The sequence below is a fragment of the Vipera ursinii genome, assembly GCF_947247035.1.
Source record: "Vipera ursinii genome assembly, contig: scaffold_341, whole genome shotgun sequence".
Classification (NCBI taxonomy): domain Eukaryota; kingdom Metazoa; phylum Chordata; class Lepidosauria; order Squamata; family Viperidae; genus Vipera; species Vipera ursinii.
This window is the reverse complement of record NW_028148091.1, coordinates 51-26521: the sequence shown is the minus strand read 5'-3', so window position 1 is coordinate 26521 and position 26471 is coordinate 51. Positions and strand designations below refer to the sequence as shown.

General features: G+C 47.8%; 2 protein-coding genes across 2 annotated transcripts; both read right to left on the bottom strand.

Annotated features, from left to right (window-relative positions):
- Positions 1-4: 4 nt before the first annotated feature.
- On the bottom strand, positions 5-11879 carry PTGIR (prostaglandin I2 receptor; the record flags this gene model as incomplete). The annotated part of the gene is made up of 2 exons (XM_083380339.1): positions 10602-11879; positions 5-91 (listed from the first exon to the last, which is right to left on the bottom strand). Coding segments are annotated over exons 1-2 (933 nt in total), but the record flags the coding sequence as incomplete, so codon positions are not given.
- Positions 11880-17519: 5640 nt separating this feature from the next.
- Positions 17520-17993, bottom strand: GNG8 (G protein subunit gamma 8; the record flags this gene model as incomplete). The annotated part of the gene is made up of 2 exons (XM_083380340.1): positions 17520-17681; positions 17910-17993. The coding sequence occupies 2 exons, from the start codon at positions 17991-17993 to the stop codon at positions 17553-17555; spliced, it is 213 nt and encodes a 70-aa protein (XP_083236466.1). The 3' UTR covers positions 17520-17552.
- Positions 17994-26471: the final 8478 nt, after the last annotated feature.

Sequence of the window (26471 nt, the reverse complement as noted above, 5' to 3'; positions counted from 1 at the left end):
CCACGATGGGGTTGAGGGCGCTCAGGCGGAAGGCAACCATGTCAGCCGCCTCACTGTGGTCTGGATCGATGCCACCGATGTAGGCTCTCATCTAGAAGGCAACGGGGAACAAAGTGTTGGCAGCTCAGAGGGCACCAAGGACCCCACGGTTGTCATCGTCCCCTCCTCACCACAAACCCCACTGCTTCTACCACTGATGATGTTCCCTAGTTGGGTCATGAAACGTCTGCAAGGAAACCAGCAAGCTCACAGAGCACAGTCCTCCTCCTCCTCCTCCTCCTCTTTGCAAACTCCACTCCCTTCATATACTGATGATGTTGCCTAGTTGGGTCATGAAACGTCTGCAAGAAAGCAACCAAGCTCAGAGAGCACCCCCTCATTTCAATTCTGAGCTACAAATATTGAAGCCCACAAGTCTTAAAACGGCCACGACCCCTTCTGACTTGCTAAGGTTTGAAAAGCGTCCCACTCAATCACAGGACTACAACCTCACAACTCAGGGCTTCTCGTTTCCACGGATGTTAGTCTTGAAAGATAAGTGGGGTGAATTCTGTCCTCTATGCAACAGAAACTCTGGAATTTGGAGCTTCTGAAAATCACCTTTGTTTATCTGATTTTTCACTTGTCGTTTTTCCATTTCATCTTCACCACCATCCTGCTCGGTGGATCAGACTGACCCAAGGCCACCCCATTTCAGCTCTGTGGCCAAAGAAGGGTTTCTGAAGGGACTCTTCAGCCTGAGATTAATGTGAAGATACTAATGATGGAGTCCTGGTCTGATGATGGATTTCCAGCTTGGTTCCTATTTTTGTCCTAATTGCTGTGTTCTCCCAAATGAATAGCAGAATTTTTTTTCCTTAAGAAATTGGATAGGGATTTTGACCTCTTAACTCTGCTGATTGCAAGATTCCTGAGAGAAGAGGGTGGGAATCGAGGCAAGCTGGACCCTTCTTTTCTCAAGAGCCAAATTAGGACTAGAGGAAAGAGAAAGTGGAGTGGAGCAGGAATGTGGGGGCCCTGGTGCTCTCCAAGCTTGGTGGTTTTCTTGCAGACATTTCATGATCCAACTAGGTAATATGATAGAAGGGAATGGAGTCTGCGAGGAGGAGGAAGAGGAGGACTGTAGGGTCCTTGGTGCTCCCAAAACTTGGTTATTTTCTTGTAGATTTTATTTTATTTTTAATTTTAATTCCATTTATATCCCGCCCTTCTCCGAAGACTCAGGGCGGCTTACAAGCTTAGCAGTAGCCTTCATTCTATGTATATGCCTGCTTATTAGGGCTTTCACACACACACACCAAGCAGCATTATTACAAAGTCAGCTTAATTGCCCCCAACAATCTGGGTCCTCATTTTACCTACCTGGGAAGGATGGAAGGCTGAGTCAACCCTGAGCCTGGTGGGACTCGAACCTGCACTCATTGCAGGCAGCTGGTGTTACTTAAGGAGGCATTAGCCCACTGCGCCACCAAGGCTCTGTAAGTAACATCATCAGTGCTAGAAGAGAGTGAAGTTTGTGGAGAGGAGGAGGAGGAGGAGGAGGACTGTGAGGTAACTTGGTACTCTCTGAGCTGGGTGGTTTTCTTGCAGACGTTTCATGACCAAACTAGGTAACAGTGCTAGTTCGAAGTTCCAACAAGACTGGAAAAAGTAATTTACAACCTTTTGACCATCGCAGAATCCCTTTAGTCACCTGATCAAAATTTGGGCTCTTGGCAGCCAGCATATATATTTAGGATGGTTGCAGCATCCCGGGGTGTGCGCACGCGCTAGTGTTTGTGTCACGTGATCCCATTTGCCACCTTCCCCGTTGGCTTCCGACAAGCAAAGTCAATGCGGGGGGGGGGAGCTGGATTTGCTAAACGATTGCTTGATTTGCTTAACGCCTGCAGTGATTCACATAATAACCGTGGCGAAAAGGCTGTAAAATTGGTTGCAACTTACTTAACCATTCCTTTGCTGAGCAACGGAAATTTTGGGGCCCACTGTGGTCATAATTTGAGGACTGCACAGGACATCGCAAACGGACAGTAAAGCTACTGACCGACCTCATCTTTAAGACAAAGCATAGAAAAAACTGGATCCCCGCGCACGATGTGAAAAAAGTAAGCAAGGCTTTGTAACAGAGGTGGAAATTTACAAGAAGGATGTATTTATAAATGTTGATCTATATTTTTAGCTTGTGTCTGTCAGAATAATAAAAAAATCCTTCCTTTTAAAAAAGACGAATGGTTGTCCTAAAAAAAAACGAGGAATATTTATTTTTGGCAGATGTTTAACTACACAAGAAACTTCTGCAAATGTTGCTCGGCCTCTCAGGTGAGGAACTTTTGATCAGGTAAGAGGAACCCAGAACTAACCAAACAAAGGAAAGAATTAAAGGATTTACACAAATTCCCGGCTCAAGGTTGGAAAGTTTTGCAATAGTTTTACTGCTTCCCAACTGACTCTAATTCATTAGGAGATTCTCATGCTTGCTTATAATAATAAGGAATTGCATATATCTATACGATTCTATCGCTATATGCAGATATTGCTTGACTTACAACCACGGAGCCCAAAATATCTGTTGTTAAATGAGACATTTGTTAAGTGAGTTTTGACCCATTTTACGACCTTGCTTGCCGCAGCTGTTAAGGGAATCAGTGCAGTTGTTAAATTAGTCACATGGCTGTTAAGTGAATCTGGCTTCCCCCATTGACTTTGCTTGTCAGAAGGTCATAAAAGGGGATTACACGACCCATGGGACACTGCAACCGTCATAAATGTGAGTCAGCTGCCAAGCCTCCTGATTTTGATCACATGACTCTCGGGATGCTGCAACGGTCTCAAGTGTGAAAAATGGTCCCAAATCACTTTTTTCCCAGTGCCGTTGTAACTTTGAATGGTCACAAAATAAACTGTCGTAGGTCAAGGAAAACATTATATATGATATACTATATATTCTATATATACAGTATATACTCTATCATTCTGCAATCTGGCGATTTTGAACTGAGCCCAGATTAAATTAAATTTGACTTCAGATTAAAATCTTTCTTGGATTAAACGCAATTCCTTAGGAATGCTAGTTTACAAAGCACTTTTAATAGCATTTGCAGTGCCTCAGAAGCAAAGAAAAAAAGTCTTGGTTGTTTTTCAAATACTGCAGCTGTGTTTTTATAAGTGGCTTTTTGTAAGCGCTGGGTTTTTGTTTTTTTGTAAATGTGGTTTTCTTTTTTAAAAAAATACTCATCCAAATTCTCCCTTCCATTAAATATCCATCTGATTCTGGACGGGATAACGTCTGTTAGTCAGTGGTGTTAAGATTCCCCTATTTCAAAAGGGAAGGTGGAGCCTGTTTGTCGCTTTGTAAGTAGAACTGCATCTTTGGAAATAGTTCTCCTCACAAGTAACGCCATGCTGCAGCTGCCAAAAAAGCCAACACCGTCCAAGGCTGCATTAACAGAGGGATAGAATCAAGATCACGTGTAGTGTTAATACCACTTTACAATGCCTTAGTAAGGCCACACTTGGAATGCTGCATCCAGTTTTGGTCACCACAAAGTAAAAAAGATGTTAAGACTATAGAAAGGGTACAGAGAAGAGCAACAAAGAGGATCAGGGGAGTGGAGGCTAAAACATACAAGGAACAGTTGGAGGAATTGGGTATGTCTAGTTTAATGAAGAGAAGGACGAGGGGGGACATGATAGCAGTGTTCCAGTATCTGAGGGGCTGCCCCAAAGAAGAGGGAGTCAAGCTATTCTCCAAAGCACCAGAAGGCAGGACAAGAAGCAACGGATGGAAACTCATCAAGGAGAGAAGCAACCTGGAACTAAGGAGAAACTTCCTGACAGTTAGAACAATTAATTAGTGGAAGTTGTGGACAGCCATTTGACCAGGATGATGTAGGGTTTCCTGGTCAAGGGGTTGGACCAGAAGGCCTCTTAAGATCCCTTCCAGCTCTGTTATTCTTTGAGAAGTAGCTTAGCAGAGAGAAAGTCTCTCGGGATGCCGGTTAAAAAATGATTGAGTTTTGCTCTCCCGGATAGATTTGCAGAAAAGCCTCCAGCCAACAGTAGGATGGGAACTATAGTGCATCAGTTCAGATCAGCCCCTTGGCTTGCAAAACGCTTCTCCCCCATTTCATGAGGTTCCCCCCAAAGGAATAAAAAGAAATATTCTGGGAAGAGAGACCTGACAAGATGGGGATGAGCTGAATCAGAAGCTGGAAGCAGGGGTGGAATCCCATTACAGAAATGCTCAGGAAACGCCCTTTTTTGATAAGGTTCTCAATCTGGGACAGTGTTTCTCAACCGTGGCCACTTTAAGATGGGTGGACTTCAACTCCCAGAATTCCCCAGCCGGCTGGGTAAGCATGCTGGCTGGGAAATTCTGGAAGTTGTAGTCCACACAGCTTCGAGTTCAATCGTGTGCTGGCTAGGGAATTCTGGGAGTTGAAGTCGGCCCCTGTTAAAGTCACTGAAGTTGAGAAACTCTTCTCCAAAAAAAGAAAGGTGCTAGTAGTAATTGGCCCCCGGGACATGCTGGCTGGGAATTTTGGGAGCTGGAGTCCCAGCACTTCTGGAAGGCGCCAGATTCAAGAGTGCCACTCTCAAAACCTTTGGCCGCTGGCCAACCAGGCTGGGCAGGCCAACCTTGTTTTAAGTCAACGGCTGCATTTTGTCTGGGAGGACAACCTTGGCCAGTGGCCAGCGCAGGACCCAATTAAATCCGATCCCGGCAGGGCGTCCAATAACCTCCCCCTTTTCCAACAAAAGGGACAATTTGCCAGCCGCTCCGCAGTGGCCGGCACAGTTTCCCGAGGGAGATGGGCTCAAGGGGAGAGGATCGGAAAATTGTCCTCCCCTGGTGCTGGCAAGATTCCCTGGCCCATATTCCACAGCTGGGAGGAAGAGATAGAAGTATTTTCCCACCTCCCCTGAAACCACAAGGCAATGCTCTCCAGAGACCGGTCTGGGGTTTTTCCTGATGGGCAGAGCAATAATTACGGCCTGAATTGCTTTACAGTTTCTGGCTTCCTTTTTCAAATCTCTCTCTGCACAGTATTTGGGATATCTTTTTCCCCAGGGATCACGAATCCCCCTCCCTTTTTAAGTGCATGGTCGAAAACGCCCCCCCCCATTCTTTTGGCCCTCCCCTTTCAAAACACTACACTGACGCTGAGAGGGCCCAATCTGCCTTCAAAGACTAGTTTACAAAAAGTCCTCAACTTACAACCTTCATCATTTCCGTTGCTAGGAAAAGGGGTTGCTAAGTGATTTTATGACCTTTTTTTTTTGGCCAAGGTAGTGTTAACGCTGCAGTCGTTAAGTGAATCATACCATTGTTAAGTGCATCCGGCTTCCCACATTAACTTTGGTCATTGGACACCTTGTAACACACACACACCGAGGGATCCTGCAACCGTCTTAAGTACATGCCAGCTGCCAATTGTGATCACGTAATTGTGAGGACACTGCAACCATCGTGGGTGTGAGGCCTGGGTGTAAGTCACTTTCTTCAGTGGCGTCATAACTTTGCATGCTCTTTAAATGAATGATTGTAAGTTGAGGACTAGCTGTATTTCTTCCTAAGACTTTTTACCCCGCATTCTAAACAGGCCTGCTCTGCTTTTTTGAGCTGAAAACTTGGTGTTAGAAAACCCAAAGGTGCTTTTTCACAAGGGAACTGGACTTTGTATTTCTTTGAAGACGTTTTGCTTCTCATCCAAGAAGCTTCATCAGCTCTGATTGGATGGTGGAGAAATGAAAGGATTTATACTCCTTGCAGACTGCTGGTCATTTGCCTTCTTTTAGAGAGTCGTTGAGGCCATTTGGAGGTTTGTTCCACGTCCTCATGGTCACCTGAGTGCTGCAAATGGGTGTGGAGCCTTCTTGGAACTGCTGGAAGGACTGTGTTGCAGACTGGAGATAGACGATGTCCTCAGCAGTTCCAAGAAGGCTCCACACCCATTTGCACCACTCAGGTGACATTGAGGGCCCAGGCAAACCTCCAAGTGGCCTCAACGACTCCCTAAAAGAATGCAAATGACCAGCTGTCTGCAAGGAGTATAAATCCTTCCACTCCCCACCATCCAGTCAGAGCTGAAGAAGCTTCTGGGATGAGAAGCGAAATGTCTTCAAAGAAAAAAAACAAGAAAGTCCAGTTGCCTCGTAAAAAAGCATCTTTGGGACAACCAGGACCTGCGTGACGGAGACTCTCCACAGACATTTGGGGTTAGAAAACCTTCGCCTCTCCCAAGGCAGCCTTTGAATCATGCAGCGACTGCCTGTTGCTCTTTCCCTCTGCGAGGAAACCCCCCCCCCAAATCAGATTGCATGGCGAAAAGCCATGCAGCGGAAGAAGGGGGTGGCAAGCTGGCCTCGCGCCCTAGAAGCTCCGCCACTTCCTAGCCCCCAGATGAGGTGACAAGGCTGGACATGATTGAAGGAGGAGGGCAGAGAAGCTGGGCGCTGGGCACGCACGGAGCCTCAGATGGTACCTCGTAGGCTGGCATCAAGTTACCGAGCGGAGCGGAACCAGAAATTCAGTTTGGTTTGGGAGAGATTCTTCTCCCGTCTCCTGGTTTGGGGAACTGGATTGCCGGGACTTCCAGCCCATAACTTGGAGCAAACGTTTCGGGGGTTTTCCCCAAGGAACCCCAGCGAATGAAGCCCTGGGCTCCAGCCTCAGAATCGGGCAGCTTTGACCCCTGGAAAGTCAGTCTCTTGCCCCCTTATCGGTTGTTCTTATTAGGCCTCTCGACGCCCCAGCAATTATTGACACAGCCTGACCCAAACACCCTTTCGTGCTAAGTTATCGCACCTGTCGGCTTTCTGTTGCCCGAGTAATGTAACAACAGCCTTCAGCCATCCTGTTTGGACCGGATCCTAAGGAGTGGCAGGTTGGAACTGCCTGGCATTGGATGGCGAGGGGGCAGATTCAAGCATTTGAATATGACAGACTTGAACACGGGGCTCTCTATAACAAAATTAAAATTCAACGGTGAAAAAAGTAAGGTTCTACATTTAGGCAAGAAAAATAAAATGCACAGGTATAGTATAGGACAGGTGGTACCTTGCTCACTAGTAGTAGCTGTGAGAGGGATCTCGGAGTCCTAGTGGACAATCACTTAAATATGAGCCAGCAGTGTGCGGCAGCAGCCAAAAAAGCCAACACAGTGCTAGGCTGCATTAACGGAGGGATAGAATCAAGATCACATGAAGTGTTAATACCACTTTATAAGGACTTGGTAAGGCCATACTTCGAATACGGCATCCAGTTTTGGTCGTCACAAGGTAGAAAAGATGTTGAGACTCTGGAAAGAGTGCAGAGAAGAGCAACAAAGATGGGGGACTGGAGGCTAAAACATATAAGGAACAGTTGCTGGAATTGGGTATGTGTAGTTTAATGAACAGAAGGACGAGGGGGGACATGATAGCAGTCTTCCAACATCTCAGGGGCTGCCCCAAAGAAGAGGGAGCCAAGCTATTCTCCAAAGCCCCTGAAAGGCAGGACAAGAAGCAACGGATGGAAACTAGTCAAGGAGAGAAGCAACCTAGAACTAAGGATAAACTTCCTGACAGTGAGAACAATTAACCAGTGGAACAACCTGCCTCCAGAAGCTGTGAATGCTCCAACACTGGAAGTTTTTAAGAAGAGACTGGACAGCCATTTGCCTGAAATGGTATAGGGTTTCCTGCCTGAGCAGGGGGTTGGACTAGATGACCTCCAAGGTCCCTTCCAGCTCTGTTATTTGAGATCTAAAGCAGCATTGGCAACTTGTGGACTTTAAACTCCCAGAATTCCCCAGCCAGGAGAAACCAAAGATTCAGGATTAAAGTCAAAACTTGCCTCACTTCACACCAATAAACCTTCCCCAGTTATCAGGCATTCTATCCCACAGTATATACGATTTCCTGTTTTGAACTGCCCGTCATCCACAACTCAGAGGATTCTTCTAAAAAAAGGTGTGGGACTCCAATTGCACAATTAGGGCTGCCATTTTGACTTTTCTGGCCTCCCTCACATCGTTTCCAACCAGGAGGCCATAATTGCAAATTAAAATCCGCTTCATTTTTGGCTTCATTACTGCGCCTCCTTCATTTCCAGGGAAATGAAAGAAAATAAGAGGAAAAAAAGAGATTAAACAAAAGCGCTACCCCCGCCTTGTTTATAGACTGAGGTGAACATGGCAAGCTGCAGATTGCACAGGATTCCACCTTAGTTCCAGGTCGCTTCTCTCCTTGATGAGTTTCCATCCGTTGCTTCTTGTCCTGCCTTTGGGCGCTTTGGGGAATAGATTGACTCCCTCTTCTTTGGGTCAGCCCCTGAGAGATTGGAAGACTGCTATCCTGTCCCCCCTCGTCCTTCTCTTCCTTAAACAGGACATACCCAGTTCCAGCAACCATTCCTTATATGTTTTAGCCTCCAGTCCCCCGATCCTCTTTGTTGCTCTTCTCTGCTTACAGGAATTGGGTTTGACCAGTCTGGAGAAAAGAAAGACCAGGGGTGACATGATAACATCTTCCAATATTTGAGGGGCTGTCACAAAGAAGAGGGTGGGGGGGGGGAATCAAGCTATTGTCCTCCAGCCTGACTGTTCGATCCCTTCTACAAACACCCCTATTAAGCGCCGTGGTTGGGATTCCTGGCCCGTAATGTTCCTCTTGTGCCTCCGTTTGACAACCGTGCCACGTTGTGCAAAGATGCCCGTTTTTGGGTAAGACGTTCGCCTTCCTGCTTGTAGAGCTTCCTCACTGACAGGAGATGAAACCATTTGTGTTCCTTGCACTTCCCCCTTTAATTGCGGCTTTCTGTTCTGTTTTTTTTCCCACCCTGTTGATGGAATGGCAAAAGCCATCCTGAACGTTAATTTTAATGGAACAAATGGCAGGAAAGTGGCTTTCAACAAGGAGGAACAAGTCATCAACATTATTGTCACTTCATAAGGCAGCATCTGGGTTTTTCTGTCTCAAAACTGGGGGAAAGATTTTTTTTTAACCAAGGCAATGCCAAACGAGGATGGTTCCCCATGTCCATCACCACCAAAGACGTACATGCCTCGACTTACAACTGTTCATTTAGTGACAATTCTGCACATTCCCACTTCCTGGATTTAAAATGTCTCTGCTCTTTATTGCTGGATTTCTGTTTTAATGAACTGGCTCCGCTTTAAGCCTTTAACTGCAAATGATCCTTAGTGAAGGAAACAGGTGGACTGCTTCCCATTTCATCTCGCCCTAAAAGAGGGGGCAGACGGACTTCTTCGTTTATTTACACTGCTTATTCTCCGCCAGAAAGACTGCTCTCCTAAGCAATTGAAGAAGGAAGAATGCAGATTGTCCTGTTCTCCCCTCCCCACCCTGATTCTCGGGGGGGGGGGATTATATACTTCAAAAAAGGAGAGAGAGAGAGAGAGAGAGAGAGAGAGAGAGAGAGAGAGAGAGAGAGAGAGAGAGAGGAGAGAGCATCAAAGGAAAGAAGCAAGGACAGCTTTAAATATTTTTACTCTTGCGATAATGGCTCTTGTGATGGAAGTCAGAGAAGCTCAAATACTATCATGTCATGTGAAAGGAGATGGATCTGCTCCTTGCTGGTAACCATTTTCTGGACTCGCCCCTCCACAGTGCCAGCAGGATGTGATGAGCCCCAATGAGGGATGCGGGTGGAGGGCTGGGCGTTGGGCTTCTGAAGGAGTTCGGGAAGAATTGGAAGGAAGGATGTTGTCACCCCTCCTTAGACTAGACCAGGGGTAGGCAACCTTGGCTCTTTTATGACTCGTGGACTTCAACTCCCAGAATTCCTCAGCCAGCATGGATCAGCTTGGAAACCTCTCCCTTTCTCCTCAGCATGGCTGGCTCAGGAATTCTGGGAGTGTTTTTTTTAAAAATCCCATTTATATCCCGCCCTTCTCCGAAGACTCAGGGCGGCTTACAATTTAAGCACAAATCAGTGTGCTTAGCAGTAGCCTTCATTCTATGTATATGCCTGCTTATTAGGGCTTTCACACACACCCCAAAGCGGCATTATTACAAAGTCAGCTTAATTGCCCCCAACAATCTGGGTCCTCACTTTACCTACCTCGGAAGGATGGAAGGCTGAGTCAACCTTGAGCCTGGTGGGACGCGAACCTGCACTAATTGCAGGCAGCTGGTGTTACTTAAGGAGGCATCAGCCCACTGCTCCACCAAGGCTCTTGAAGTCCACGAGTCATAAAAGAGCCAAGGTTGCCCACCCCTGGACTAGACCAGTGTTTCTCAACCTTGGCCACTGGAAGATGGGTGGACTTCAACTCCCAGAATTCCCCAGCCAGCACGGACAAGTCCCTGCAGTTTTCTTGGCAAGGTTTGTCATAAGCGTGTTGCCTCTGCCACATTCCAAGGGCTGAGAGAAAGTGACTGGCTCGGAGTCACCCAGCTGAATTCACACCTCAAGCAGAACTAGAACTCAGTCTCCCGTTTTCTATTCACCAGGACACCAATCTGGCTCTTTCCCAGGAATTTTCCAGTGCTTCCAATACAAGCCATGGCGCCAGGGCAGGCCCCCGCCCGCCCTCTCTGTGGCTCCTACCCAAGACCGCCGATTGTGCCCGGAGGGGGGGGGTTGTGGCACCTACCGTGAGGGGCAATGAGCAGATGACAAAGATGATGGTCATGAGAGCGAGCAAGATCAGGTAGTCTAGCTCCTCCTCCCCTCGGCTGAACCAGCTTTTCTTCCGGCGCTGGCTGGTGCTGAGGGACCCCCGACGGCGGTGTCTCTGCTTTTGGTACATCTGGCAGAGGCTGAGGATGACCAGCCCATTGCAGAGGAAGACGGCCACAATCAGGAGCGCCATGACAGTGGCATAGCACAAGGAGAAAGCCACGTCCTTGTAGCCCAGGACCATGTCCTTGTCCATCTGGACGAAGCACCAGGTGCCCGGACAGTATTGCTTGAACTTGCCCACTTTCAGAAAGGGCAGAGCGCAGAAGAGACCGCTGAAGAGGTAGGTGAGGGGCAGGCAGAGTTTGACCCACCGCCGGATGTGGTGCTGTGAGTAGACGTAGGGGTAGCTGATGGCCAGGCAGCGCTCCACGGCCATAGCGCAGAGGAGGAACATGGCCGCCAGGCTGAAGAACATCATGGAGAAGGCAAAGAAGTCACACAGCCACTCCCGGCCCCCCACCATCCCCACCAGTGTGGAGTTGCAGGAGTAGGCTATGAAGACCACCGGAGAGACCACGCAGGTGCCCGCCAGGTCAGTGATCACCAGGCCAGTCACCAGGATGCAGAAAGAGGAGGTCTTGGCCCGCTGGTCTTTCCGGTGGACCCCGAGGATGGCCAGGGCTGCCAGGTTGCCCACCACCCCCGCCGCAAACATCAAGGAGCTCAGGGTGGGGTTGCTGTCCGTCTGCAGGGTGGTGAGGTTGCTGCACTGGCGGGGCAGGCTGTCTGCGAAGCCAGGGGTCCGAGTCAGGCCCATTGGCACTGGGGAGACCCCGCCAGAAGCCTGGAGGGGAGAGGGGGCTGGCTTCCTTCTCGGCACCCCTGGTGTCCAGAGGACAGCGTTGGGCGATTAAAAGAAGAAGAAGAAAAAGGCAGTGAAAAAGTGGCAAAGAAATTGATAGGTTGCTTGCCTGCCAGAAACACCCCGTCTGAATCCTAGTGGGTGAGAGCCTCCCTGAGGTCTAGCAGCTTAGAGCATCCACTGGGAAGGAGAAGGACGGCGCCGGGCGGAATACCTTCACCTCTTCTAGTCAAGGAAGCAGAAGTCGGATCTGGTTGGGTTTCTGGGGCTTTCCTCCGGGGTACTCCTTGAGGGGTGGGGGTGGGGTCGTCTCCTCTGTCCCGGACTCTTCCGGGCTGCCGCGAGGGTCGCTCTGCCGGACGGAGGGACGCGCGAGCATCCGAGCCGTCCGGCGCTGCCTGGAGAAGCGACGGGGCTGGGCTGCAGCAACGGGCGGGGACTGGGGCGAGCCCGGCCGCCCCCATCGCGGGGGGGGGGGCAAGCCAATGGGCGGGCGAGCTTCAGCCTGTCCTCCCCCCCCCCGCCGGCTCTTTCTGGCTCTGGCTCTTCCTGACCCTCCGGGACCCGCGTGGGGGCCGTTGCGCAACGCCGGGCCGGGGGGGGGGGGCCCTCTCGCCGCCTTCGCCAGAAGCCCCCCCCGCCTAAGACAGGACGGGAGCTGCGACGGAGGGGGTGGGGTGGGGGGCTTGCACAGGCAGCCTCCCCAAGCCTGGAGGGGCGCGAGGGCTGGCCGCGTTCAGGGTGGGCTGCTGGGCTCCCGGAGCAGACCCTCCCCACGCCCAAAGCGGGGGGTCTGGCCGCTCCCGAGGGATCCCTGAGAAGATCGAGCAGGATTTCCCAAGACGGAGGCGGTGGAGGGCGACCCCCGCGCCCCAGCTCGCGGGGCCCCCGTTCCCACGGTTTCTGACATCCGGACGACCCCACCCCAATTAGAGACTGCTAATTATTCCCTCCCGGGGAAGACGAAAGCCAGCCTTTAGGGGACTCAACCCTATCCAAAGACGAGTAATCCCCCTCCAGACGCCCCGAATAGCTGAATCGCTCTTGAGCCCCGCCCGCCGCCCCCCCAAAGGCTGGTGTGGGGTCGCCGCGTAAGGCTGGCCAGGACCCCACCACAATGGCTCGGCCGGGCGCCGGGCAGGCTCCGGGGAGGAGCGGACGGCCGTCGGGTGAGGCGGGGGTAGGGAGGGCGCCGTCTGGAGAAAGCCCCCAGCTCAGCAGAGAGATGAAACGGGAGACGGAGGGAGCGGGGAGCATAGAAGGAAGAGAAAGGAAGGAGCTGCACCGGTTGAACGTCTGTCTGTCCCCGGGAGTGGAAAGCGCAACGCCGGGATGGCTCGAGGGATCTTGCGCAACTCAAGCGGGAGCCTTGCAAAGCCGGGGAGAAACTTGGCGCCCCCTGCTGGCCCACATGGGGAATGAGGCGGTTGCGTCAAGAATAGAATAGAATAGAATAGAATAGAATAGAATAGAATAGAATAGAACAGAACAGAACAGAACAGAACAGAACAGAACAGAACAGAATAGAATAGAATAGAATAGAATAGAATAGAATAGAATAGAATAGAATAGAATAGAATAGAATAATGGAATGAAGAATAGAATAGAACAGAACAGAACAGAATAGAACAGAACAGAACAGAACAGAATAGAATAGAATAGAATAACAGAATAGAACAGAATAGAATAGAAAGATTGGAGAAGAGAAGAGAAGAGAAGAGAAGAGAAGAGAAGAGAAGAGCCCCCAGCTAGAGCAGGAGACCCTATACCAGGGGTAGGCAACCTCGGCTCTTTTATGACTCATGGACTTCGACTCTCAGAATTCCTCAGCTGACTCAGGAATTCTGGGAGTTGAAGTCCATGAGTCATAAAAGAGCCGAGGTTGCCTACTCCTGACCAATACCATCTTAGACAAGTGACTGTCCAGTCTCTTCTTAAAAGTCTCCCGTGTTTCGGAGCGCCCACAATTTCTGAAGTGCGCTCTGCATACATTGGTTTGGACCCACAATCCCACCCCTCCCCCAAAAAAACTCCTCCCGGGAAGGCTGCTGGTAGGAGAGCAGGCTAGTTGCCAAGCCCCCCAATTTTGATCATGTGACCATGGGGACACTGGCTGCAATGGTTGTTGTGAGAACCAGCCTTAAAGCCACTTTTTTCAGTGCTGTCGAAACTTTGGTCACTAAATGAATCGTTGTAAGTCGAGGACTACCTGTTGTGCGTCTGGGGTGAGGATGACCACGCTGGGAAATAATTTGAAGCCCCTCACTCGGGGTTGTCATAGCTGGCCTGCAAAATTTGAGGTGAAGTTGTGGGGAGGGGTTTTGTGATGCGGACATGTCAGCCGCGCCCTATTTGGCTATAAGAAACAGATTCTCTGCTGCAATCCATCTCTCTTTCGCGGTGCAGCTTGCGATGGCTTTATGACTAATTAGCCCTCTTCTGACGGAGGCATCTTGGCACAGCCGGCCAACTCTTAAGTGGCGTTATTTGTTCGCTCCAAGCGTCCATCCGGGCTGGCATGGCGGTTTCCACTGACATATTTAGAAACCTGAGAGCTGGTTTGCGTGGGAAAGCAGACCGGCCATTGTGTAAGAATCAAAGGGGTCCACATCCCGTCATCCTTGTGGGAGAACTTCACACCCAAAACCATCACACAGAGATAGTTGGGATAGTGGTTAAGGTGTTGGTCTACAAACCAGGAGACAGCAAGTTTTAATCCTGCCTTAGGGATGAAAGCTGGTCGGATTTGTGCCAATCACCAGGAGGCGGTGAGTTCTAGTCCCACCTTAGGGATGAAAGCCGTCTGGGTGACCTTGGGCCAATCACCAAGAGACGGGGAATTCTAGTCCTGTCTTGGTCACAAGAGCCAACTGGGTGCCTTTTGGCCAGCCCCTCCCTCTCAATCCAACCCACCTCACAGGATTGTTGTGGGGAAAATAGAAGTCCCTTTTTTCAGTACTGTCGTAACTTTGAACAGACGCTAAACGAGCGATCGTAAGTCAAGGATTACCTATAGTCCTTTCCTCTAACCTAAACTGACCTGCGCTGAGCTGAAACGCTCCAGGTCTCTTTGAGGTGAGTTTCGTCACTCAAACTCTTAAGGATTAGGACCCCCAAGATCCTTTTCTTGATAACACACCTCCCCCCCCACCCCTGAAAAGTCATCTCATTCCAAGATGGCCATTTCCAACATGCCTTGCCAAAAAGACACACACACACACTTGGCAGCTGCCGAACAGGTCCTGTGCTGCTGCTCAGTGGACAACCGATAAAAATAACATTTCCTCCCCCCCACCCCGAATTTTGGCCCGTAGGGAGATTTTCGGATGTTTTTCTGTGGGGAGGTTCTTCTGCCAAGAAATTACGCCGGGCCGGGCGAGGTGAATCAGAGGGAAGAGCGTGAGAGAGACTGGGGGAGAGACTGGGGGAGAGAGACTGGGGGAGACTGCCGCGGGATGGACGCCCCGCCAGGGCTGCTGCTGCTGAACGTCTCCATGGTGGCCCCAGGAGGGAAGACTTGGGGAGGGGGTTGTGTGTGTTGTCTGGTGCTGAACTAGGGACCCCCCAACTTCCCATTAGCATTTGCACAACACGCGATTCTGTAAGCCTGGCCTGTTGTGGCTCCCTCGTTGTGTCCAAGCACCAGAGCCTGGCCTGGGAGGGAACAGGAGGGGCTGGGGGGGAGCAAGATGCTCCACTCCTCTGGGGCGGGGGGGGGGAGGGAAGGAGGGCGTCCCGGTCCAGGGTTGGGACGGGCGAGTATAAGCGGGCAGCCTGACCAGTGGGAAATCTCTGCCCTCCCCCAAGCCTTGTGAGTCACAATCCTTCCCTTTGCCAGAGGGTGCTGAGTCTTTGGATGTGAGGTCAGCCTGGCCAGGAAGAGGTGCCTGGTAGTGTCCCACCTTCAATTTTATATTTTATTTTATTTTATTTTATTTTATTTTATTTTATTTTATTTTATTTTATTTTATTATTTTATTTTATTTTATTTTATTTTATTATTTTATTTTAATTTTATTATTTTATTATTTTATTTATTTTATTTTATTTTTTATTTAATTTTATTTTATTTTATTTTATTTTATTTTATTTTATTTTATTTTATTATTTTATTTTATTTTATTATTTTATTTATTTTATTTTATTTATTTTATTTATTTTATTTTATTTATTTTTTTATTTTATTTTATTTTATTTTATTTTATTTTATTATTTTCTTTATTTTCTTTTATTATTTTCTTTTATTTTTTATTATTTTCTTTTCTTTTCTTTATTATTTTCTTTATTTTATTTTATTCTATTTTATTTATTTTGTTTTGTTTTGTTTTATTGATTTTGTTTTGTTTTATTGTTTTGTTATTTTATTTTATTCTATTCTATTTTATTATTTTTTATTTTGTTTTATTTTATTTTTTATTTCATTTCATTTATTTCATTTTATTATGTTATGTGATTTTATTATTTATTTTATTTTGCTTTTGTTTTATTTTACTTTATTTTGTTTATTTTATATTTTATTTTTATTACTTCATTTTCCATTTCTTCAAGTTCTACGGGCGCCCATCTCACCTCAGGGCTCTGCTTTCCACACGGGTACAGGAATCGTGTGATTGTCATTTGTGACCTTCCCAGCTGGGCGATTTGTTTAAGAACAGTGATTTGCATGACGACGGGGGCAAAAAAAGACTCATCAAATTGGGTGCAGCTCTCTTAAAAAACCCCACCTCATTTAGCAACAGAAGTTCCCCCTAATTGTGGTCCTAATTCAAGGACGAGTGATAAGGGACTTTTTTCAGGTCTGTCGTAACTTGGAGTGTTTGCTAACTGAATGGCCGTAAGTCAAGAACCTGCAATTACAATATTTTTTTTATGTTTTTAATGCTAAAAAGATGCTTTGCAGAGGCACTAAGTGGAATTCTGCCCCAGATGGCGGCTGCGTTGCCGTCTCCTTCCTCTGTGGTGGTTTATAAATTGGATTTGGCTCCGGAAAATTTGTTATATGTTTCTGGCAATTTTCATTTCCAAATCTCTTTGAGTTGAGGCAATGATTTGGTGATTCAGTCATTCCGACACAGCAGAAAGCAGAGCAAAGGCTGAATCAGTAACTCGGAGGCCGGCTATTTCTTGCAGATGCTTCTTAATGACTTACGGACGAAGATCCGTCGAGGTTTGGGCAAAAAACAAGAGCAAAAGAAACAACTAAGCTTTTATTAGAGTAAACCAGGACAAAGAAAATTTGTGTGATTGGACAATTGGAGGTTTTCATCTTCCAGACAACTGGATCTCGGTGACGATGAGGACTAGGAGCTTGCTTGCTTTCAGTTAAAGCCAGGCCTGTTCCACTTGTTAAGAGGACACTGCTTATTCACCTTGGAAGAGACAGTTCAGATATATAAACTGGAGGGAAATAAAAATAAAGCCCCCACAAACGTTAGAGAAAGCAGATGAGAAAGGAGTGAAACAAAACTCAGAAACTCAGCCTTCCAGGGTTTATATATGAGTATGGGTCGTCCTCAACTTACGACAGTTCATTTAATGACCATTCAAAGTTACGACGTCACTGAAAAAAGGGACTTAGGATCATTTTTCAGATTTACGACCGTTGCAACACCCCCTATAGTCACCAGACTTGCCGTCGCTAAGCAAGACGGTTCTTTAGTGAGTTGCGCCCGCTCTAGGACCTTTTTTTGCCACTGTTGTTAAGCAAAGCACTGCAATTGTTAAGTGAACACACAGTCATTAAGTGAAACCAGCTTCCCCCATTGACTTTGCTGGTCAGAAGTTCTCAAAAAGGGATTGCATGACCCCGGGACCCTGTGGCCGTTGTAAATCTCGTGACCATGGGGAATGCTGCAACGGTCATAAGTGTGAGGACTGGTCCTCAGTCCCCTTTTTTCCGTGATGTCAAATAGTCGCTAAATGAATGAATGGTTAAAAAATTGAGGACTGCCTGGGTGCTCATCCCATCCCCTCCCCATGAAATTCCATTTTTTTCCCTCTGGGGAGGGGCTTCTTACCGAAGGCAGAGGCGAGAGAAATTGGGGAGGGGTGCGTCTTGGCTCACAGCACGATGCAGAAGAGCCGTTTCTCTCGGAAGGGATTCTCGGCCGCTGAGACGGGGATGACCAGGGGGTCCTCTTTAGCGTGGGCTTCGCAGTATGCCAGGAGATCGGCTGCCGCCTTGGACACCTGCACAGGGGGAAGCACGACAGGCAGACTTTAGCTGGATTACTGCACCACCTTGCTCCAGGAGCAGCCCTGGGCTGTTCAGTGAGCATGCGCTGTTTGGGCCCACTCCTTTGCCTCCCAAAGCCTTTAGCTAGACTACTGCACCACCTTGCTTCAGGAGCTTCAGGTTCACTGAACATCCGATGTTTGGGCCCACTTCCTGGCTCCCAGGGACTAGCACCCCTTTACCTTCATGCGATCGATGTTGACTTCCAGTTTCAGCTGCTCCACCGTCTTGCGAGCCTCTGCAATCTTGGCCATGTTGTTGGACATGTTCTACGCAGGGAGGCACACCTTCAGCCAATCGGTTGGCACACAGAGACAAGCCGGTTGTGCGTTCGCAGCTACAGCTGGTGGGGAAGCAGTGTCCCACCCCAGGTGAGAAGATACTCATGCAAAATACAAATTTTGCATTTACCATCAATGTAGCCCTCGACTTTCAGAATGCACTTATCCACAAGCACACACACAAGCCTGGCCCAGAAAAGTTGCACAGTCCATAATGTGTCTAACTGTCTCACCTGATGACCAGCCTACCCCAATTTTAAAAGCCCCTTTTCAGGAGGAACACAAGTAACACAGTTAACTAGACATACCCAGTTCCTGCAAGCATTCTTCCTATATTTTAGTCTCCCATCTCTTAATCATCTCTGTCGATTTTTTCTGTATTCTTTCTAGGGATGAATTAACCAACGTTTCTTTCCTATGTCCAGCCATCATTCATACCAAAATTAAAGGGAAAATAACAGAACAGAATAACAAAGTTGGAAGGGACCTTGGAGGTCATCTAGTCCAACCCCCTGCTCAGGCAGGTAACCCTATACCATTTCAGACAAATGGTTGTCCGGTCTCTTCTTAAAAACTTCCACTGTTGGAGCATTCAAAACTTCTGGAGGCAGGTTGTTCCACTGGTTAATTGTTTTCACTGTCAGGAAATTTCTCCTTAATTCCAGGTTGCTTCTCTCCTTGATGAGTTTCCATCTGTTGCTTCTTGTCCTGCCTTCTGGTACTTTGGAGAATAGGTTGACCGCCCCCTTCTTCTTTGTGGGAGCCCCTCAAATATTGGAACACGGCTATCATGTCGCCCCTAATCCTTCTGTTCACTAGATGAGACATACCCATTTTCTGCAACTGTTCTTCATATATTTTCGCCTCCAGCCCCCTAATCATCTTTGTTGACAGTGGGAGACACAAAGCCTGCCCTACTTTCCAAAGGAAAAGGGCATCAACCAGACCCCCACTGGGCGAAGCCACCATCGGCAGGGGGCAAATGCAGTTAATTAACTCCCCCCCTCTGATGCCGGTTCTGCTTCTGGAGGTTCAAAGTCACCAGCTAATTGCACAGCCCTCCTGTGTGGGAGACGGGGGTGGGGGGGGGTGGGGGGGAAAGCAACTGCAGAAAAAAGCTTAGGACTCAGCCAGAGGTTATTTGGGGATGGGGGACCTGGCACAAGATGTGCCAGGGTAGCAGGGAATCTTGGAATCAGCCCCCCCCTCTTTTAAAGGCTGCTTTTCTTACAAGATGTGAAGTGTTAATACCGCTTTATAAGGCCTTGGCAAGACCACACTAGGAATATTGCAACCAGTTTTGCTCACCACGATGTAAAAAAAAAAAGATGAGAAGACTCTGAAAAGGGTGCAGAGAAGAGCAACAAGGATGATCAGGGGCCTGGGGGCTAAAACACATGAAGAACGTTTGCAGGAATTGGGGATGTCTAGTCTAACGAAGAGAAGGACGAGGGGGGATATGATAGCCGTGTTCCAATATCTCAGGGGCTGCCCCAAAGAAGAGGGAGTCAAGCTATTCTCCAAAGCACCCGAAGTCAGGACAAGAAGCAATGAATGGGATGGAAACTAGTCAAGGAGAGAAGCAACCTAGAACTAAGGAGAAATTTCATAACATTGAGAACAATTAATTGTTAATTAATTGTTAACTAATTAATTCAATGGAACCACCTGCCTCCAGAAGTTTTGGCTGCTCCAACACTGGAGGATTTTAAGAAGAGACTAGACAACTATTTGTCCAGAATGGTTTAGTATCTCCTGCCTGAGCAGGGGGTTGGACTAGATGACCTCCAGGGGGCCTTCCAACTCTGTTGTTCGGTTCCATTATTCTGTTAAGAGTTCATTTTGGCCCCAGCAGGCCCCAGTGCCTCTGAGAATATGCAGAGTCCTTTTGAAACCTGCAAGGTGGGTCAAGCCGCTCTCTTCCCCCTCTGCCCAGTTCCTGGGGCCAAACCCCAGATTTGGAATCCAAAATGTTTCTGGCAGTTTGCTCTGTTGTTTTACTCGGTTGCTGGGGGATTCTGGGAAGAGACAGAATTGGGAGTTTGCATCAGGGGTAGGCAAAACCAGCTAGCAGGTGTCCAATGCCAGTTGCCAAGAAAGGAAGACTCTGAGCATATGCAGAGGGCTTTTACTACTTTTGCTGCTTTCCTGGTATCTTTCTGCTGCCCTGCCCTGCCCTGCCAGCTGGGACCCAATCCACTCAGCCTGGCACCTGATGCCAAGGGAGAAGATGGCTCCCTCATCTCTGCTTTGCACAGATAAATATCAGGAAGGGAGCAAGTGATCCCCGGAGATCCTCTCCGTCTGACTTGCAGAAAGAAGGGAGTCAGACCTCAAGAGCAGAGAAATTAGCATTAGAGAGGATACAACTTAGGTTAGAGCGGTTGGCACAAGCAAGAGGCGTTTGATTTAAAACTGAACCATTTTAAAATAACATTTGTAACACTAATATTAATTATTGCAACGTTTTGAGCTTTTATCCTGCTGTTTTTCTTTGTTCTAAGCTACCTAGACATATCTTTAAGCAAGATGGGCAGCACATAATTTCATAATAAATAAAATTATGAGGCAAAGGGCTAAAGAAACTGCGATGATGCAAATAGCTGCATTTTTCCTAATTTTTTTTCCCCTCCTGGGCAGAAATGCAGAAATAAAACCACAAAGGAAGGTCAGACCTGTTTTTCAACAAGGACTAAACTATGAATGAGTTAAACATTCAAATTTGCTTTCCCCAAAAAGATTTTTATTTTATTTATTATATATCATATTCGGAGACCGCCCAGCAACTCTGGATAGTGATAAACAAAGGTAAACAAAGCCAGCCGGTTTTAAAAGTTTTAAATTAAATTAATTTTTAATTACAGTGGAAAAGCATCTGGTACGTTACAGTTATTAAGTCCACATTTCCTGTGGGAAGCTGAAGGGCTGCCAATATAATATTTCCTGCAGTACATGAAATTTTGGTGTCCTCTAAGCTGCTGATATTCTGAATATTTCCTTCTTGGCTGGCAATGTTAGCCATAGGTAACTTTCTGTTTACTTTTGATCTCTTACTATCTTTTAGATGAAATTAAGAGAAGAACGTTTCATGAAAACAACGCTGAGTTTCTCGGTGTTATTTCTTCAACTTACAAAAAGCTGCTGGTCTGATTAATAGCTCTGTCCTAAAAGAAATCCAGAGGTCACCTTTGTTATCTTTGATGTCTTTTCGGTCACTTCCTTATTTTATCAGCCTCTTGGTTTGTCTTTTAAGGTGGGATGTCGAAAGGGAATAAAGAAACGCTTAAGGAAAAGCATCAGCTTTTTATACCTGTGGATCAAATCTGCTACCCAGAAGAGATACTACCAGATGCCTTGGGATTTTTGACACCCACCCCCCAAAACATACCCCTCAAAACCCAGATCCTAAGAAGCAATTAAAACCCTGCCTTTGCTCAAGAGGGGAGAGGGTCCCCGAATCCCCAAACCCCTCCCTCCACCCCACATCCTGGCTTAGAAGGATGCAGCTTTGATGGATGCAGCTGCCTGGTTCATCCATCACTTCTCCAGAATTTGGGGGTACCAAATGCCAGCTCCCCTCGGAGCCCAGGCTGTCCAAAGGGGAGGTCTTCTTTCTCCGTTCCCCTCCCCTCCTCTAAATTGAGTGGCCCTGGGTTCAAAGAATAAGAAAGATGAACGCGAGAATCACCCACGGCTCCTACCTGTTGCAGCTTCAGAGAGTGACTGCCTTGGTCTCTGGGTGGTGTGAGCAGCTGGTGAAGGTCCCCGCTGGGGTTTTGCAGACAAAGAAAAGAAGACAGGGACCTGCCGTTGGTGGCTGCCCCCCCCCAGTCAGGAGAAGCCGCTTTGTACGCAGAGGGGAGGGGGGGGCAGAGGATCTAAGGATGGATGCCTGGTTTGTGGAAGCATTTAGAGATTTCCAAGTTCAGTGTTTCTCAAGGTTAGCAACTTGAAGATCTGAGGACTTCAACCCCCAGAATTCCCCAGCCAGCATGCTAGTGAACTTTTAAGAGGGGGGAGGATTTCAACTCCCAGAATTCCCCAGCAAGCATGCTAATGAAGTTGAAAAGGGGCGGGGAGAGATTTCAACTCCCAGAATTCCCCAGCCAGTACCGTAGTGAACTTTTAAGATGTGAGGATTTCAACTTCCATGCTAGCTAGGGAATTCTGGAAGGTGAAGTCCGCCCATCTTCAAGTTATTAACTTTGAAACACAAGCATTGAGAGCCAGCAACAGCTAGCGCTAGACTTACAATCATTCATTTAGTGACCATTCAAAATAACAACAGTGCTGAACTAACCGAGTTTAGTAGGAAGTGGGCTTAGGGTCACCAATCGCAAGAGATGGTGTTTATCTTATGCTTTCTTTTTTGTTTTACAAGACAAAGGGCAGGGGATGAAAAGTAGCTCGGGGTATCCCAGGTGGACAAGATTGTTTCAGAATAAAATCCTCGAGAATTTTGTAAAATTTTGCCCGCGATGTTTTTTGGGGGAAATCCTTGGGTGCCGTGCTGAGGTTGGCCACACGGGGGCAGAGCAGGCAAGAAAATCGCCCCGTGCTTCACAGTACTGACAAATATTCTTGGAAATTCCTTCCAGCCCCTGAAATTGGATTCCACTACCAAATTTGGAGAACAGTCAACTTGCTAGACCTGAGTGAGCAAAAGGGAATGTCTAGGCTCACATGATATGTGGTTTGCCTGATTCACATCACCTGGTAATGCAGTGGTTCTCAACTTTGGCAACTTTAAGATATGTGGACTTAATATATATGAAGTCCACATATATATATTTAAAATCATTAGTGTGCCTATTTGGGAATTCTGGGAGTTGAAGTCCATATATGTTAAAGTTCATTAGTGTGCCTACTTGGGAATTCTGGGATTTGAGGTCCACACATCTTAAAGTTGCTAAAAACGCTCTCTGTTGCACACTGAATCATATTTCTGCACTTACCTAGGTGTGATTTTTTCCTACATTATCAAACCTTCTGTGTTTGAGGTTTTTCCTCATCCAAACTACCCTAGGTCACAGGGTTGTTGTGTTGTTTCCCAAGACCCTGTAAAATCCACGGCAGGTTGCCTGAAATGCCTTGTAAGAAAGCAAAAGATACATGTGACTCATTTTTTTTCCACACGGTCTGATTTTCTCAGACAAAATTCGGTATCAAATGCCAAACAAACTCAATCCTTGCAAAGTTTTAACTGTTCGGCACAAACGGTGAAGTGTTGCTCTAGTTCTGATGCCAAAATTCGACTTTTCGCATCCTGGATGGGTCTTAAGGTGATTTGTACAGTGACATCACAAAATCCAGGACATAGTCTGACATTCTTCCCCTCATGGTGCAACTGTTGAATGTTAGAATGAATGGACTTCAACTCCCAGAATTCCACACCTCGCATATTTTATGATGTGTGGATTCAACTCCCAGAATTCCCCAGCCAGGATGCTATTGAATATGAGGAGGTGTAAGCTCCAACTTCCAGAATTCTCTGAGCACCGTCTATTGAATTTGAAGATATGAGGACTTCAACTCCCAGAATTCCTTAATCAGCTATCTTTGAACTTGAAAATATCAGGACTTCAACTCCCAGAATTCCTGGGCACCATCTATTGAACTTCTAGGGCAATCATGGCAAACCTTTCAGAGACCGAGTGCCCAAACTGCAACCTAAAACCCACTTATGTATCATCGGAAGCCAAATGGGCTTGGCCCACTGGAGGAAAATGCCACTTAGGGTTAGGTCACCATGAACTCATAGAGTAAAATGGACATCGCCAACAAACTCGGAGTGCTTGGGTATGGTTAGGAGGGCACTTACCTTTCTAGGCTGCCCTATGTTTCCTGGTAAAATACATGGGAAAATGGACATCACCATATATATTTTTGGTACACGGTGGCGGACACCTAAAGCGAAAAGGTTTTATAAAACCCAGCTGAAGGCCTAGGATTGGGGCAACGACATGCGTGCCAACAGAGAGGGCTCTGCATGCCACCTCTGGCACGCGTGCCATAGGTTCGCCACCATGGTTCTAGGGAATAGACTTCAACTCCCAGAATTCCTGGCTGGCGAAGTTGAAGTCCACACAACTTCAAGTTGTTGACATTGCATAATACCAGTTTACAGTATCTTGGAGGTACAAGATTTGACTGCAAGGGAAATGTGTATCGACTCCTGGCAGGAATTGGGCCTCCTCCTTCCCAGACATCCCTTGGATCAGGCCCTCTTGCTCATTCCCAGTTCCCCTCCACCAAATTCCCAAATATTGAGTCCAACTTACTGTTCTTAAGTGAGACATTTGTTCATTTTGTCCCATTTTACAAATTTGTTTGCCACAATTATTAAGTAAATCCCTGCAGTTGTTAAATTAGCAATCCCGTCGTTAAGCGGATCTGGCTTCTTCCCCCTTGACCTTGCTTGTCAGAAGGTCGCAGAAGGGGATCACAGGACACAGGTTCACTGCCACCGTCATAAATGTTCCCAAGCGTCTGAACATAAATCTCCTGACCACGGGGATGATGCAACGGTCGTAAGTGTGAAATGTGGTCCTAAGTCGCTTTTTTCAGCGCCGTTGTAACTTTGAATGGTCACTAAATGATCTTATCCCTGGGTTTTATCTCCGTTTGTCTCTTCCAGACTTTGTGATCTCTCTCCTTCCAACACAGTGGACGGCAGGCAGCAGGTGTCTCTGTGTGTGTCTCCCTGTGTATGTGTGGAGTACTTTTGTAGAGGTGTGCAACTTTTGTGCAAGTTGCATGGGACCCTGATGAGGGTCCAGGTCCTTTGGCCTGCTCTGACCGTCTGCCTCCAGCTCAGGCCTGCGCCCACCTCTGGCTGCCCTTTCGCCAGCTGCGATAAGGGGGCTGCAGGGGGGCTAAAATTAACTGCAGGGGGGAGAAAATTCCTGGGGCAGCGTCTGGAAGAGATCAGAGCTTTGCCAGACAGCCGGAGCTCAGCCGGGACGGGGAAGGAGGGCTGTGGAGTCACAAAGGAGAGACCCAAACTCAGCTTTTTGTTGCTGAATAGAAAGAGAGTGATGGCTAAGGGCAGTCTACCTGCAGAATGGGGCCAGTAAGGGAGCCCTACAAGGAAAAGGGGAGCTTAAATCCTTCTCAGCTACCAATCCTGGGGTTTGAGAGTGGGCAAATCCTCAACTTTTTTTTTTTTTAGGAAAAGAGGAGTGCAAAGTTGTGAAAAGTTCATCAAACAGCTGCTGAAAGTGGCTTTGAGAATCCCCACCTTTCAAAGGCGATGCTTGGCTTCACCCAGGAGAAACGCACTCTGCACATGCTCCCAGCATCCCTGCCATTCCTTCCCAGGGTGGATCGTTCAAAAGCACCCACTGGACGGCTCGGCCTCGTCTTTGCCAGCCCCTTCGAAGCAGGGCTGGGGGTCAGCACTCAGAAGCCTCCCCCTCCAGAGCACTAGACTGGAGAAAAAGCCCCCCCCCATTCCTCTGGGGTGCCTTCCTTCAGCCCACAAAGTACACCATGAGGACTAGGAACTTAGCCTTCCTTGCTTAAGACTGCTGGCAAGGGGAGGGCGGCTGATTGGCTTCTGCAGCCTTTCCGGAGTGAAGGTTGCTTGCCAAGGAAGACCAGGCAGGGGAGAGAAATTAACTCTCCCCCCAAAAAAATCTGTTCTCCCCATCTTCTTAGCTCTTCGGCTCATCCTCAACTGACTCTCCAGACGATGAAGCTGGTTGGTGCGGTCGCCATAGCAACCCTGCCACCAGCACCTGCCTCCTTCTGCCTGGTGGGTGAGGAAGACAAGCATCTCCTGGCAGGCGGGCCTGGGGGCAGGATACACTAGTCTTCTCTGACACACACACACACACACACACCCGCTTCCAAGGCTCAGCTCTTCCAATCCCTCCACTCAGGGTGATGTGACCCAGAGGCAGCATTCTGCATGATGTGGGAACAAGCTGGCAGAAACCGGGATCCGAGGGGTGGGTGGCTTCGTGGCTTATGCAGACTGAGTTTGGGCTCCAGGGTCATTCTGTGCATCCAGAAATGGGTCAGCAGAGTAACCAGGTTAATTAATAGCTTTGTAGGAACGCAGCCTGCATGCAGGCACACAAGAGGTATCACTTCCCACCCACCCATATCCTGCGGTTCTGAACTTGCCACCGATTTGTTTCTTTGCATGGCCAGTCCTCGGCTTAACGACCACACTGGAGCCCCAAATTTCCATTGCTAAGTGAGACATTTCTGTTAAGTGAGTTTTGCCCCATTTTGCGACCTTTCTTGTAACCATTGCTAAGGGAATCACTGCAGTAGCATGGTTGTTAAGTGAAACAGGCTTCCCCGTTGACTTAGCAATAGGTTGCAAAAGGGGATCACATAACCCTGAGACGCTTCAACCGTCATAAGTACGAGTCAGTTGCCAAGCGTCTGAATTTTGATCACATGACCACGGGGATGCTGCAACGGCCTTAAGTGTGAAAAACATTCCTAAGT